The 16623-nt window shown below is 38.5% G+C and overlaps 3 protein-coding genes across 6 annotated transcripts in view; 1 reads left to right on the top strand and 2 right to left on the bottom strand.

Annotated features, from left to right (window-relative positions):
• The window catches only part of LOC139945462 (phospholipid scramblase 3-like), a 99861-nt gene extending 98333 nt beyond the window's left edge, over positions 1 to 1528 (bottom strand). For both annotated transcript variants that reach the window (XM_071942815.1, XM_071942817.1), the window contains exon 1: positions 759 to 1528. The gene's annotated coding sequence lies outside the window, so the exon portion shown is untranslated. The remainder of the gene's footprint in view (positions 1 to 758) is intronic.
• Positions 1529 to 1921: 393 nt separating this feature from the next.
• On the top strand, positions 1922 to 16598 carry LOC139944940 (uncharacterized). Of its 2 annotated transcripts, none has more exons than XM_071942133.1 (6): positions 1922 to 2087; positions 6938 to 7105; positions 7540 to 7649; positions 8072 to 8175; positions 8873 to 8980; positions 14476 to 16598. In XM_071942133.1, exons 2-6 carry the CDS (start codon positions 6951 to 6953, stop codon positions 15082 to 15084), a joined length of 1086 nt encoding a protein of 361 aa, XP_071798234.1. In that variant the 5' UTR covers positions 1922 to 2087; positions 6938 to 6950; the 3' UTR covers positions 15085 to 16598. The 2 variants fall into 2 exon arrangements, with proteins under 2 accessions (XP_071798234.1, XP_071798233.1); XM_071942132.1 differs by lacking the exon at positions 1922 to 2087 and adding an exon at positions 5650 to 5732 and having other exon boundaries at positions 14476 to 16597.
• LOC139944939 (gamma-tubulin complex component 3 homolog) overlaps positions 9000 to 16623 on the bottom strand; it is a 30400-nt gene continuing 22776 nt past the window's right edge. For both annotated transcript variants that reach the window (XM_071942130.1, XM_071942131.1), the window contains exon 25: positions 9000 to 12031. In XM_071942130.1, the coding sequence (XP_071798231.1) occupies positions 11876 to 12031 (156 nt within the window). In that variant the 3' untranslated portion in view covers positions 9000 to 11875. The remainder of the gene's footprint in view (positions 12032 to 16623) is intronic.

The following is a 16623-nucleotide window of genomic DNA, read 5'->3' as shown; positions in this document are numbered from 1 at the left end:
TTGAATGATGATCATTTTTTTTTTTTTTTTTGGGGGGGGGGGGGTATGTCTTTGGAACATTTTCTTAGAGCTCACACTTCAAAGAAGTGGCACACTTTAATATTGGGTGCTCATCAAATTTGTGTTTGCTTTTGAAACACATACTTTTCTAAGAGCACAAACTGCGTTGTTTTATTGTTTGTTTTTGAGAAAACGTACACCGCAGAAGGTGCTGGAAGACTTATCCCTAGCGTCTGTCTTATTGGGCTGTTATTGCTCAATTTTAACATCTGCTGTATCATTATTGGCAACTAGGATACTAGTTACTGGTAGTTACTAGTTACTAAGACAAAACCGATGGTTATTATACAAATTGCTTCCCCCGCATAACTGCAAACAAGCCCTACAAACCAACTAGGATGCACTGTCTAATTTTCTCAAACACATCATGATGCATTCTGATTTATTTTGACAGCATTTATTTTTAACAATCCACGGCAATCAAATGTTTCCAGTTAACGTGAATGTGTAAAGTACTGTTTGTCCCATAGATATTGGGAACGCTTTTGGTTTTGTAAATCACTCAAATTATAATTTTTGTTCTGGTTTGATTTTAGAGTGCAATAATATTGTCAAACAAGGCATGTTAGATTTGTTGTAGATTTTGTACATTTTAACGGGTGGATTGGTGTTTGTTCTTTAGTGGAACATCCAAGGCCACTATAACTGTCAATGTTTGATAGCGAATGCAGACATAAAAACGGTTATATTGTAATTACCTTGGACGGGTTTGTCTTTCTCCGATATCTCGAACATCCGTCGATCGTACACACCAGACATGCCACAGGCATACGGGTGTTTTGGACAGGAAAGCGCCACATCGTAGAACGCTAGATCGTAGGACGATTCTTGCTGGTTGTCTGAAGTCATCTTTAGGGTACTAATGTCTAGTTTTATTGGTGAACAAAACCCATAGCTAAGCCTTTATAATGAGCTTATGATGTCCGCTTTGTGTGTAGTTTACAAACTGTCTGAGCGATGGCTGCAACACAACGGCAGTGCGAGCGGACGCGTTTTCACTCTGGTGACACAATATTTCCGTGTGTAGGAACAACAGCAAAAAAAGTACCGTTTACGACTCTTTGTTATGAAATTGAATGTTGTGCAGTTATGATATGCCTACCACTGCATGAAGTTCTCAGTTGTCCATAATTTTAATGCAAGCTTGCATGTAGTGTACTGACGGTGGGCCCGGGTCACTAAGTCTAAACTCTAATAACGGTTCAAATGTCATCGATGCTAGAGTGGTGTGTAGCATACTATACTGCATATCTCTTTGTCCGCAAAATGAAGTCTGGTTGAATTTTGACGGGTGATAAAGCTGTCATAAAACTATAAGCCGAATAAAAATGTCTTCAAAACTCATCTCAATTGAAGAATGGGTACTGGCTTGTAGTTGAAAAGCAATTTTAAAGACAATTGTGTTGGTTATGGTGTTTTCGGTGGTTGGGCTAGGCGTCGGTACAGCTTTAGAACACCAGCATTTAGGGTGCGGCTGGGATTTAGTGACGTAGACCCGATCAACCAATCGCAAGGTGACAATTATGATAATTTACATTAATAATAATGGTTTTGGGGGTATGAGTTATGAATATTCATGAAGTAGGGTCAATATTATGATAGTATGTAATGTTGAATGCAAAAAAACATGGCCACTGTTGTCGTTTTCGTTTTAAAGAAACATTTTTTTACCAGGCAGGTTTTTGCTGTTTAGACATTGAAATTGTTTGCTTTCTTCCTTTAGTAAAAAATAATAAATGATTGACGATTTTTGGAAGAAAAGCCATACAAATAAACCCTGTTGTAAAGTGTGCATCCGGTGTAAGTAACGTACGTCGTATAGGTCAAAACACAATTACAAAAAAAAACGAAAACACAGGGTGTCGTTTTGCATAATCTACTGCTCCCTTTTGTGGACGAAATAACAGGTAACAAATATTTCTCACGCACGCCATCTTGATTACTACTTTTGTGACCATGAAAAGAGTTTGACGCTGAACGAATGACGAAATTTCTGTGCAAGTTTGGTTTATTCAATGGAATTTGAGGTAGGCAATTTTGGAAATGATTATAACTCTTCCGTAAATGGGGTTTTTAGGTTGTAGTTTTGTTTTTTGGGGAAGGGGTCGAAATGGACTTGAGCAATCGGTGACAGGGCTGCATGGATCGCTAGCTAAGTTTCAGTTTTCTGCGGCATTGTTGGGAGCATTTTTTTAATTTTTTTTTTTTCAAAATTGGGAGATGTCAATTATTGAATGATGGAAAATGGACATGGAGGAGGAGTGGGGGTGTTGGTCCAGTTACGTAAGTGCTATAAAAAGAACCGGGGAACTCCATCAGGGTTGCAGTAGATTGCGACATCTTGGAAAAACCAGACGGGACTACTTTTTGCAATCGATTGATGAACTGGACGTAAACATTGGTTTCGCAACCCCTTTTGGGGATTTTCCTGGTGTGGAAAGAAATTTCGCAACGTCTAAAACCTCTTAATTAGTGTTAATTAAAAACCACAGATATGGTAAAGGAGGATGCTTCTTTTTTGTTAGGGGATGGGCAGAAGGGGATACAACCGCACTTAGGACAGGGATGGCAAAAAAGGAACAATTTCCGACCGGTGAAAACAGAAGAGGGAACGAAGTGGTAGAAATGCTACCCAATAAAACTGCATACACATCATTTTTTTCTCTATTGGGCATCGAGCCAGAAACACTGATTGTGCTGTAAACAATCTAATTATCAAAAAAAGGGTGTCCCCGGTCATGATTTTAAGTAAAATCAATTCAATTTCATATATACTGTCAAATTCACGCTTTCGTGTTCGTGTGCCCTCGATTTAGTGTTTCTCATTAGCCAGGAAAAGCTTTAGTAAAACCCAAATAAATAAATGTCCACCAGTTTTGTTTACGCTGCTCATGAAGAAGCTCATTCAATGGAATTTGAGGTAGGCAATTTTGGAAATGATTATAACTCTTCCGTAAATGGGGTTTTTAGGTTGTAGTTTTGTTTTTTGGGGGAAGGGGTCGAAATGGACTTGAGCAATCGGTGACAGGGCTGCATGGATCGCTAGCTAAGTTTCAGTTTTCTGCGGCATTGTTGGGAGCATTTTTTTAATTTTTTTTTTTCAAAATTGGGAGATGTCAATTATTGAATGATGGAAAATGGACATGGAGGAGGAGTGGGGGTGTTGGTCCAGTTACGTAAGTGCTATAAAAAGAACCGGGGAACTCCATCAGGGTTGCAGTAGATTGCGACATCTTGGAAAAACCAGACGGGACTACTTTTTGCAATCGATTGATGAACTGGACGTAAACATTGGTTTCGCAACCCCTTTTGGGGATTTTCCTGGTGTGGAAAGAAATTTCGCAACGTCTAAAACCTCTTAATTAGTGTTAATTAAAAACCACAGATATGGTAAAGGAGGATGCTTCTTTTTTGTTAGGGGATGGGCAGAAGGGGATACAACCGCACTTAGGACAGGGATGGCAAAAAAGGAACAATTTCCGACCGGTGAAAACAGAAGAGGGAACGAAGTGGTAGAAATGCTACCCAATAAAACTGCATACACATCATTTTTTTCTCTATTGGGCATCGAGCCAGAAACACTGATTGTGCTGTAAACAATCTAATTATCAAAAAAAGGGTGTCCCCGGTCATGATTTTAAGTAAAATCAATTCAATTTCATATATACTGTCAAATTCACGCTTTCGTGTTCGTGTGCCCTCGATTTAGTGTTTCTCATTAGCCAGGAAAAGCTTTAGTAAAACCCAAATAAATAAATGTCCACCAGTTTTGTTTACGCTGCTCATGAAGAAGCTATGAGGGGAAAACATTATGGTGGTTGTATTGATAGTGGCGCTAATGTGTTTTGTTTTTACGGTGAAGATCTTGCGGTAGTTAAAATGAGAGAAAACAACCCCAGAAACTGGTATTGGGCTTTAAATTAAATACAATTTTCGAGACGAAGTAAAACGATGAGATAATTAATGACAAAGTTAGTGTGACCGAGAGCGAAGATGGGAGAGTGGTGCATCTAAACATAGAGTTGATGACATCATGGAAATCCCATAGACGGAACTATTTTCCTGTCTTTGTTTAATATTGTAAATCAATTACTTTTTAATCACACATCGAAAGATCTAGAAGCCCGATTACGTTATTTTTACTTCCATGGGAAAATTATTTTTTGATTGCGAAATGCCTCGATGAGAAATTCTCGTAACAAAAGAATCATAAACGTCAATAAAAATGACCACCATGATATAAAAACAAATACACATCATATTGTGGTATTTTTTACCCGAAAGATATTTTAATATCTTCGAATCGTTTATAAGTTTCAAACAAAAGCTTTCACTTGGAAAATTAAAATAATGTGCTCAATATCCCCACCCCCCCTCCCCAACCAAAAAAATGAAACAAATAAGGCACACCAGAAAAAAATGAGCCATTTTTGTTAGTTACAAAAAAAAAGAACTAATAAATTAAAACACTGGTTTTGGTTGTATACCCTCAGAAGAAAAAAAAAACCTTGAAAGATAGATTTAAAAAGTTTATAATTTCTGTAAGTAAAACACTATACTTCCTTGCAGATTAGTAGTGTATTGAGACATCATAAGCTCAAAATGGTAATGTTTCTAATATTATTGCAGTGTTTATCAAAGTTGACTATTGTTTTTGTTTACAATAATCTGGTTACAGATTTTAGCTTGGAACTACAAACAGAAAGGGTCCATCAAAAAACAAAGTTACATTCAATTGGCTTAAGTGTAAAAACTACAATGCCGAAAAGACTTATCTACATCTATGTGGGTTCTCTTCAAAGCCTGTTCAGCATATATGTGCATAGCACTGGTAGTTAAAAGAAAACCACACCACCAACCAACAACAAATCGACAGCAACATTGTTTTTATGACAACAACCATAAGACAGTGTTTTGCAGCAAGACTCACAAAAGAGACAACCGATGAAACAACAGCATTTTCTTTTAAAATTGGATCAATTCTCCCCCATCAAGAATATTGTTTTCTAATGGCGCTATTAAAATCCCCCCAATTTATGTGATTATAGTTTCTGAATGAGTTTTCTACTTGAATATTGCCCGAATGTAGTTGCCTGTAATAACTTATGCATTAGTAGTCACCAAAGCAAGTCCTATTAATATAATTATTTTGTTTGGTGCACCTGTATGCCTCCTACCCAATCGGTTTTGTACATCTGCGGATTTTGTCTAAGTTTACAAACACTGAGAAAAAAAATCACAACAAGGGTTGTTTATCTTTTTGACAAATTTGTGTAGTACCTCCATCTCAAGTTGACATCCATAGACCAATCGTGCCATGCCATACGCCGACCACTTTATGGCGGTACACAAGTGCGCCCTCTACCAACTCAGAACTCAACTAGGCCAATTGAAAAACATAAAAGATAGAACAGGGACTTTTTCTGAATAGAAAATGATTGAATTCGATTGAATATCATTATAAATTGCGACTTTTTCCGTTCCAAACTCTCTGTGATACAAGTTTCTAGCACACCCTTGGATGTTCGCTCCATAAACTTCAATAAAGTTTTAGGAGTTTTTTGTGGAAAAAACCGAACTACAGAGGGCGCTCGACTGACTCATCGGTGTGCTATCAAATCCGCTCTCGTGTGTATTTTTAATTCAGAAAACAAAGCTGACGCGTAACCAGAGTGAGTGGCCCTAAATTTGCTTTAATAAACAAGTTGTTCTCATTTTTATCAGGCATATTCTACAAGTACTACTATTTTAATGTTTACTAACGCTTGTACTGGAGAGCTATGCCGGTTGGGTGTAAGCAAGGCTTACAAGGGTAGATGGGGATCTGAAGAAAAAAACGTTTGTGTCGCCGGGGGACGCTATTTTTGTTTGACAAAAAAGTGGGCGGGGACAGGAAAAGGATGGTAACAGATACGCCCTTTTACTTGTTTTTTTCCCAAACAGTATTTGTGTTTTTTAACCAATTTCATTGTCAAATTGTGACGGCAGAGTATTGCTATATAATTACTTATAAATAAAACGAGAGAGCCAATGCTTTGGGAGTGCTTGGATCTAACCTGGCTGGGTGGATGGAATTGTTTCTGTTGAGCGCAAAGTGGAAACCCGCGCAAGTTTCAAAGTTGCGCTATTGATGCGCGGTTTAATTTTTAACTTGCGCGGGCAAGTTTCGAACTTGCGCTAGTCTCCACCAAAACAAATGATGGAGGCTAGGTAGGATTGAGTAATAATAATCCAATTGATAATATTATAATCCAAATCTTAGACTCCTATATTAGGAATTGGTAATTAATTATTGTGTATTCAGGCAGACAAATTCACAGACATATTGAAATTTAAAACGGGCGAAATATGAGCATAGTAATTGGTAGCTTGCACAGTTGTAACACAGTCACACTCAGTTTTTAGTGTAACCACTGGCAGGGCAATTTTTTTATACATGTTTTTCCCCTCTCTTTTTAAAGTAACTGAATAGTATACCCTGTCTCCGAAATTGTTTGTCACTTTTTTATTATAGACTCACTTGAGTCATAGACCCAGTAACTGGGGCGCTGTACTCCTTTTTTCAAAATTTTGACATTCATCTCTGTCGAACTAGGAGTACAGCGCCCCAGTTACTGTATCTACTTGAGTCATAAGACATTGTTTGATGGGCTAGTGTTAGAGTAGGCAGGGGTCGGCAGTTGTCAATAGACAGTGTAGTCTAGTATCGATCACTACCCATCATAAGATTCCCCACCAATACTGCTGATTACATTAGTGTATCGAAACTTCAGACTATGAAATATTTTGCTAGAGAAAAACAGCCAACCGCTAGGTGGGGGATTAGTATTACAATAATACTCACAATATTAACTCATTCCATTCACACTTTGCACAGGTTCCGAACCATCATGGCGGCTGTACATGAAGCAATCCAACCTTTGACTTGGCTCCTTGGGCACTGGGATTCATTTGAAGCTAACGGAGAGTTCCCAACCATCGGACCCTTTACGTACAGGGAGACATTGGACGTCTCACATGTTGGCCAGCCGATGCTAAATTTCTTGTGAGTTGAGTTGGAGGGGTTGGGGGGGGGGTGGGGTGGGATGGGTGAAGAGGTAGCCCTGGTAGGACGGGAGTCCAAGGGAAGAGGTAGCTGTAATAGACTGACAACGGAGGATCATGTCGGGAATCAAGGGTGTGGTTTATTATGACACTCGGGTCACAGGTCGCCAAACTACGGTGCTCCATGTGTGACAGTAGCTACCTTAATACCATAGAGCAAGCTTGAATCATTGGGTTAGGAACAGGGGCTCACCAACGAGTATAAATGGGTTCCTGCGATGGTAGATGTTGACATTGTGTTTGGAAATAGCATTCTGATTGCCTGGCAGCTCGGGCTAGCTAAGAAAGATTACAGGAATGTTTTGGGCCAGATGACCAGCAGTCAATTTCACCAAACTCTTCCCAACTTAGGATTAATCTGATTTGTCTTTGTAGCTCTGAAGCATGGGATAGCAAGTCCAGTAAGCCTCTTCATAGAGAGAGTGGTTTCATTCGTATCAAGCCCGGGACTAAGGAGGTTGCTTACATCTGTGCACAGAATATTGGTGAGCCTAGTACAACACTTTTGTAATGAGGACATAGCAATAATATCGAAGTCTTATATAGCGCACGTATCTACCAAACAAGGTACTCAAGGCACTGAGTATATATACAATCTCAGAAAGATCAGCAGTGATGAATTATGAGACCTAAGTATGTAGCACCTTATGAGGGTTTACAAGGTGCTACGGCGCGTATTAAGCAGCCACAACACACAGCGTTACACAACACATGATCATTTAACCCTGTTTTACTTTTGCTATTCGTGGCATTACTAGGCCAAGCGTCTAGTTGTCTAGTTCACGGGACCCTCTGGGCCCAAGCTCTGTGCAAGAAAATGATTTCTTTTGCAGTGATTGTTTAATAAATAAAATGTGAGAGATTAAGCGACTTTAAACTTCTGATTTGTTCCTATAATTTTGTTCAGGCCTTGTAGATTTGGAAGAAGGGGAGGTTGATGGGACGTCAGTTACATTTGCGACAAAGTTTCTCTGTAGAATGAGCTTCGCAAAAGAGCCGGAAACAACCGAGGTAATTAATCGACTTTGTCAACTTTTTCCAGAAGCCTTGACATAATTTGTTGGCTCTGGGCGCTATTATTAATAGTGAAGTTTGTGGTTTCTATAAATTTCTTTTGCATATTTTGTATTTTGGAGCTGCTGCTAAATGGACTATGGAGTGGCCTCCAAAGTACTTGTTTGGCTAAAAAGAGAGATTGAGTTTTGATGAACAACATTAACTTGTGGATATTGATTTAGTTTTTCAAATTTATGCCAAATTTTCATGAAACACACATTTGATAATTACGGAAAGGCCTTGCTCTTATACTTGTTGCTAAGTAGCCAATCAGGCTATACAATCTCGGTTATGACCGGGAAGTTAAAGTAGCCCAGATTTTAAACATGTATTGTCATAAATGTATCTTTCGGATGCATTAATGGTAGCAATCAAAATACACAAAAAATAAATTAACAAATGTAAAACAAGTCTTGTTCACATCTAAATGGAAGAAATTTATGAGCATTTTAAACAAGAAGGTTACACATTAACCAACAGGGTGTTTTACGAGCCCGAGGCAGTTTGTACTAGCCAATGTACACCGGGCTAGTGTTAAGGGCGCGCCTTGAGGCATATGAAATTGCAATTGACGACCTTGTAGCACCGCGCTGATGAATTGTGTTTTTTTCATTTGATTAAATAAATATTTGTTTGTTTTGAAATGTTTAAGATCAAGAGGACATTCTGTCTGAAGGATGATGTCCTGGAGCAGATCGTCTTTATGGCGACTAAAAGTACACCAACTCTCACCAAACATTTACATGTGAAGTACAGAAAGGCAAGTTCTACATCCTGAATGGATGGACATCTAACTCCAGATTGCCTCCAAGGCGAATGCATGTGACAAAATTAAGCAATTAAGCAAGAATTTTACCCAGTCAGTTTCACTTGTGGTTTATATTGATATCTGAAACAAAAAGTCGCATCCCCTTAAGGTGATCCCCTAGCTGCTAGATAAGGCTAGATAGCTCAGTTGGTAGAGCGCCGGCACGTTAATTCGGAGGTCCTTGGTTCGAATCCCACTCTAGTCAATTCTTTGTTCAACCCCCCAAAACAATTAAGCAAGCATGGTAAACTGTAGCTAGACTTGAGTTCAAGTCGGATAGGTATTCATGCTATCATGTTTTTTTTATGCACTGGCTGCACTCCACCAGTGCATGGTGCCATCTAATTTATTACTATATAATAAAATAATAATCGTATTTATAACGCGCCTTTTGCCAAAGGATACAAAGCTCCAGGTATTATTATTGCAAGGAGTGGGGCGAGTTTTGAGATATAAGACCTAATCATTAAGCACCATGTAATGGTTTACAAGGTGCTGTGGCGCAATATGCTGCCAATCCAGCCAGGAACACCAAGGCGAACCCCTTCTCTTTTCGATAAGTGCACTGGGTTCTTTAACATGCGTTTACACAACACATGGGACCAACGGCTTTACGTCCCATCCGAAGGACGAAGCAATGGTTAAGTGTCTTGCTTAAGGACACAAGTGTCACGGCTGGGAATTCGAACCCACACTCTGCTGATCAGCAACACCAGAGTTTGAATTTGGTGCTCTTCACCGCTCGGCCACGGCACTCAGTCCCACAATTACAAATTGATCTTGAATTTTGATACCTTGTTAAAAGAAAGAGCACTTTGAGATGATTTAGGGTGTGAAACAGCGCTTTCATAAAATCTGTGTATTATTATTGTATATTGAAAATTGTTTACTTTATGTCGTAAACATTATGACTACTGTAGTCTTGGTGCAAGACGTTGCTCGTCACTATCTCTCAAGGATCGCAATCCCCGTTCCACTTCTCCTCTTCGCGCACATGACTATTGAATAGTGAAGAGCGCTGTTGGAAAAACTTCCAGATTGCTCCACCACACCACACCCTGCGGGATCACTGCTAACAGATGTGTGTAGCTTTGAGTGTATGGGTCCTATTGCATTACCATAGAGGTTTTACCAACTAAACAAGAACAACTTGTATCAAGACTATGACTACTGTAGTATCTTGCCTGCCAAGAAATGACCTGGAATGTAAAAGGTCACTCTTTTAAAAAAAAAAGTTATTTTCACAAAAACAGGGCGAAATTGTTTATTGATTTAGTATGTGCAACTATGGTATATAAATGTAATAAAGGAATATGCTATAAACAAGAATTTCAGTTTAAAAGCTATTTTTATTTACACAGTACTATCTAAAGCTTTTCGGGATCTGTACTGAACTCAAGAAAAACGAACAGTTTGTAATCACTGGTAGGCCCTAGTTCATCAAGACAATGCAGAAAAGAGGGACACAGTATTAAAATTTGTCATTTTGGTGCAATTTATACATCAGAAATTGCTTTTGCGATACCCAAAAGTAAGCACTATTTAATCTAGCCAAGAGCCCAAATGTAAAGATACAATACAGGAAGTTTTACCCCAGAGAATTATTCCAGAGAAAACCCACACGCACAGTCAGGTACTAGGGACTAAAAACCCAATTCACAGTGTCTCGGGTAGGATTTGAACTAGGGTCCTGGAGGTGGAGGGCAAGGAAATATCCGACTTCTGCAACCTGACCTCCAAACTGACATAGTACCTATCACATTCACACATTAGTGTTGATGTAAACCAAATCGATAAAGTGAATACTGTACAATATATACAAGCTGGTTGGACCCCAATTTCATTGAATTCCTTGCAAAAAAAATACTGCCAGCAAACTTTATCTATAAAAAAAAGGAAAAAAAAAAAAAAAGAAGAACCAATTAGCAGGGAGCTAATATCAGGGTCCTGATAATTTGGCCCGAAAATCAACAATACAATCAAGAAATCAATCAACGATAAAGGACCATACCTTCAAAAGGTAAGCATCAAAACAGCTGTATGAAATTGGAGATTTCTTGGTCTTCATTAATATAAACACAGAAGAATTTGTAGGTTCAGTTGTAAGCGTTCTGGTTTCACATGATGGCTCTCGTGGTTTTGTTATTAAGAAGTAATGGTATACTAACTTAGCCATTGCGCTGCACAGAACGAGAAGAATTTGTGAATTAATGTGGGCTCCATGGCCTTGTTGAATCGGAAGACTTTCTTAGTTGTCATAAGCCATAGGGCTTCGTAGGATGGATTTAGAATTTGTTTCCCAGTGTGGGCTCCGTGGCCTTGTGAAATCAGAAAACTTCTTGGTGCGATTGTAAGTCATGGGGCTTCGAAGGGTGGCTTGGGTCTTGCTAGTTCACAAGACTTGGGTATACCTTCACAGAACTGGGTCCTTGGGTGTATTCAGACTTTATTTCCATGGCATTGAAGACTCGGAAGACTTCCTTGGTGCGATTGTAAGCCATGGGGCTTCAAAGGGTGGCTTAGGTCTTGCTACTTTGCAAGACTAGGGTAAACTTTCACAGAACTGGGTCCTTGGGTGTATTCAGAATTTATTTCCATGGCGTTGACGACTCGGAAGACTTTCTTGGTGCGATTGTAAGCCATGGGGCTTCGAAGGGTGGCTTAAGTCTTGTTAGTTCACGAGACTTTTCCATGGCGTTGTGGAATCAGAAGACTTTCTTGGTGCGATTGTAAACCTTGGGGCTTCGAAGGGTGGCTTAGGTCTTGCTAGTTCACAAGACTTGGGTATACTTTCACAGAACTGGGTCCTTGGGTGTATTCAGACTTTATTTCCTTGGCATTGAGGTCTCAGAAGACTTTCCTGGTGCGATTGAAAGCCATGGGACTTCGGAGCATGGGTTCTTTGGCTTTGTAGATTTCGTTAAAGTCCAGTCTGACGGCGAGAAGTCGAAGGCTGTCATCGGAATGACCGGTCAACATCACCAGAAACCGTTGAACCATGTCCTAGAAAGAAAACCGCCAACAAAAGTGAAATTTTAGCTATAAAAAAATAATGCATTGTAAACTCTAGGCTTTCATTTTTAAATTGTCCAGTTAGATATTATGATTATTAATCTAGTTTATAACTAATTATGAATAGAAGAAACCACAAGGCATAAATTGTTACAATTTTGGGAAAGTAAAATTTGGAAAAAGGACACAAGAAAATCACCCAACAAAGGACACAGCAATACTATGTAAGTAGGATTTGAAACTTTGCATGGTGGAAATGCAACATGGTACACCATGGAACGACTCACTCTGAATGAACTTTCTCCAGAAGACGACCAATGATTCTTTTCAGAACCACCCCAACTCATTTAGAGATAGTCATTACATGGTGTTACTGCAAACCTTTCCATAAAATACTACAGTTAAAATTAAAGGTAGTTATCAAAACGGGGAACGGGTACACGCGAGTCACTCACTTGTTACAATAACGAGCGATTACAAGCGGATTCGAGCAGGTTTGAGAGATAACGTGTGATTATGAGCGGGAGCGAGTATGTTGGGGGAGTACCCCATTTACCATGTTGAACGAGGGCTAATGAGGAGCATTCATGCATAAATAATGACCTGAAGAGAAGTCTTCAGTGGTGTCCGTTTGCGGACGTATCTGAGTGTAGTGTAAACATGGTCAATAAAGTCCTCTGCCGACCACACAAAGCACAACTGACATGTGCCGACCACACAAAGAACAGAAAATCCTTTGTGGTCTAGCAACAGTTCCAGCATTATGGCAGTTAGTTTCTCCCTTACTGTGGCCATGTTATATCAATCTTTTTAATAATTATCTCATTCTCAGACTTTGGAGTTTTATTAACAAAATGTTTTAAACAGAGAATGTCCGAAGTTTTGTCCATCTTTTTGTTAATAATAATTGTCGTTGAGGGACATTTGCCAGCTGGACAACGATTTGGTTAAAGTGGAAAAAAAGAACACCCACTCCGTCTTTTACATGATGATCCCTTTCATAGACTTGGAGACCGTTGGAGTGGAGCTAGACTTGATGACAAGTCGTTAGGCGCTGCCTATTTGTCTGCCTTTCCTGCAACAGTCACAGTGCGATGTTATACATGCAACAGTCGTAGGTAGCGCGAGGCAGCTCTAACTTATTGCGACTGATTCACACACACATACTGGGATCAAGGGTGTGTATATCGTCCCCGCAGCTACACCGCGCTGTAACTACACACCGCGGTTAACAATTACCGCCTTGACTTCAAGACTAGAGTGGAGTATGTATTTTGCTCACAAAATGTTTCAAATAGAGAATGTCCGAAATCCCATCTTTAAAACAAAATAGTTGGGCGTTGTGGGACATTTGCAGTTGGAAAATACTTTCGTTTAAGTTGTAAGGATGTCTGTACTCCGTCTTTAAAATAATAATCCCGTTCTGAAACTTTCGAGTATTGTTTACAAAATGTTTTATACAGAAAGGGTCCGAACTCCCACCTTTTCAATAATAATTGCCGTGGGGACATTTGCACTTGGACGATAATTTTTTTTTAACGGATAAAGAACGTCAAGATAAGGCCTACTCCATTTTTTATTTAATTAGTGGCAAGAACATATGTACTCCATCTTTTAAACAATAATCCCGTTCAGAGACTTTTGAGTATTGTTAAAGAAAAAAAAATTTATCTATCAAATGTCCAAACTCTATCTTTTTAATAATGATTGTAGTTGTCGGACATTTGAAAAACAATTTAGTGAATATGGAAATCAAGAACTTCCGTCATTTAATAATAATCCTGTTCAGATACTTTCGGGTATTGTTAACAAAATGTTTTATATAAAAAAATGTCCAAATTCGCATCGTTTTAATAATAACTGTCGTCGGGACATTTGCACTTGGACAATAATTAAGTTAAAATGAAGAAGAAAAAAAGAACTCCCGTTCATTACAACAATACCACTTTCTTTTTGGGAGGACACATCTAAACAATTTTTTGAATTAAAGTCAATGGACACTTTTGGTAAACAATATTGTCCAAAGGCCCATACTTGGTGTATCACAACTGATATAAAAAATAACAAACCTGTGAAAATTTAGGCTCAATCGGTCTTCGGAGTCGGGAGAAAATAACAGGGAAAACCCATCCTTGTTTCTGCACGTTTCGCCGTGTTTGGCATGTGTTTAAAATAAATCCGTAATTCTCGACAAACGAGAATTGATAATGTTTTAATGTTTTCTCGAAAAGTAAAGCATTTCATGGACTAATATTTCAAGAGAAGTCCTTCACCATTACCTTCTGTAAACCCTGTAAGTTATTTGTAAATCTGTGAACTTTTTATTTATTTATCTGTGTCGAAAGTGTATAATGGCTTTAATTCTGTTTTTGAGACTGAGACAAACACTCTACAAGAGTAAAATATTGTGATTTTAAATTTGTAATTTCCCACAGGAAACAAACCCACAGGAAACGAATCCATTGCCACGGAGTCCGACATGCGCCTACAGGTGCTTGGACTCCCCTTTGTTTAAGAAGATGGCCATGCAGGTTCAAGACTTGTGGTCGGACAAGTTTGGGAGTGTAGCGGGTGATCGGCCTCGTAACGTTTCACCACCAGTCGGACGTGAGGTAACCGCGACGCCGCCCCCATCACATGAAGACACCAAGTCACCCGCTTCTTCACTTGAGGTAACCGTGACGTCCCCATCACATGAGGAGAATGTGACCCCCCTATCACCGCCAGTACTTGCCATCGATCAACCGTCATTGCCGTTGACTCCAAGCAGGGTCAGCGAACTGAAGGGTGACTCCCGCTCGGAGCCAAATTTTGCCCTCGCTCTAGTTCGGGAATTATTCACGAGGGCAGAAATGGCGAAGAGCAACTGTCGGGGTGTTCGGGGCAACAGCAAGCTCGATCCTATCAAGCTTGCAGCCGTGAAGCGCTATGTCCAAAAGTACTCGACAGTTGTTCCCTCCAAATTCGAAAGATATTGGACCAAAGAATGTGTGACGGCAATCGACGAAGGTTGCCGTCGCATGCGCAGAAAAAAAGAGAAGTAAATATCTTATGTGAAGGCACTGCACACAACTGATAAACACCGTAAAAAAAATATTAGCACACCAACTTACTAGGACTCGACCAATTGAGAGCTGTTTATGAAATAAATCATTGTGAGAAACAGCTCCCGCTGAAGAAACGTAGTTATTTTTAAGAAAGAAGTAACGTCCTTACTAAATATTTTACTGTATTTTTCTTTCGGTATTCTCTCACAACTTCAACATCCAATTGAGTTCACATTTTCACAAATTTGTTATTTTCTGCATGTGAGCAAAGGTGTTTAGTTATTTGAGTTTTTTTTATCTCCTTTCTATAAACTAATTTTTTCAGCAATCATACATAACACATAAATAAAATATATGTCTTTTCATTTTTCAACTTAATTTAAAATTTACAATATCATCTTCTCCCCTTATGTAATTGTATGTAAGTTTTGGTGCCCCCAATTTCATGAATTCTTTTATAACTTTGTTAGGTACTTATATTGATTGAGGAGTTTTTAAAGCCATTATACACTCTCGGTACAGAAAAGAAAAAAGTTCACAGATTTACAAATAACCTACAGGGTTTACAGAAGGTAATGGTGAAAGACTTCTCTTGAAATACTATTCCATGAAGTGCTTTACTTTTTGAGAAAACATTAAAACAATATCAATTCTCGATAGTGAAAGATACGGATTTATTTTAAACACATGTCATGACATGGCAAAACGTGCGGAAACAAGGGTGGGTTTTCCCATTATTTACTCCCCACTCCGATTGAGCCTAAATTTTCACAGGTTTGTTGTTTTATATATAAGTTGTGATACACGAAGTGTCGAACTTGGACAATACTGTTTACCAAAAGTGTATAATGGCTTTAAATGAATGTTTTTTTTAATTTAATTTTTTGTTGGCGTTTCATTTTTATATAATTTTTTTTACCACTTATTTAGGCACTTATGCCTCATCATGGCCGCAGTTTCCGCAATGTGAGGGATGATCTGTACGAACAGTTAGTTCTCAATTACATGCAGTTTGAAATGTTCATTATTTGTGCTTGTTGGAATAACTTCTTTTATATTTGGTTTTCGTAAATTGAACCCAGATTTTCTTAGCACTCCGCGAAGACCCAATAGTTTGACGCTAGGCTGCGTTTTCAGGGAAACAATGTAAAATATATTACTCTGGTAAAGCTTTTTAAAGTTAATTTAACCGTTTATTTTTTTAAAGATAATGCACAAGCTACCGTTATTTAACAACTTTTTTGTACAGGTTAGAATTTTCTTTATTTTCACTGGCATTAAAACAAATTGTTCTTTTATTATTTTTGTTGTGCTTACGATTCAATTAAATCCCAGTTTTACAGTAATTCTTACAGTTGTTCTGCCACCCTTACATCTAAACCGACAATAGAACTAAAGTGTTATATTTTAAATAAATAAATAATTAAATCTTACTACATTACATAAGTGCATTACGAGAAATACATCTTTATTTCTTGATATTAATCATTTAATCTTGCGCTGTCTTGTTTACTTGTAAACCAAATAACATTTATT

The sequence above is a fragment of the Asterias amurensis genome, chromosome 12, assembly GCF_032118995.1.
Source record: "Asterias amurensis chromosome 12, ASM3211899v1".
Lineage (NCBI taxonomy): Eukaryota > Metazoa > Echinodermata > Asteroidea > Forcipulatida > Asteriidae > Asterias > Asterias amurensis.
The sequence above is the reverse complement of the archived record's forward strand: the minus strand, read 5'-3'. Positions and strand labels throughout refer to the sequence as shown.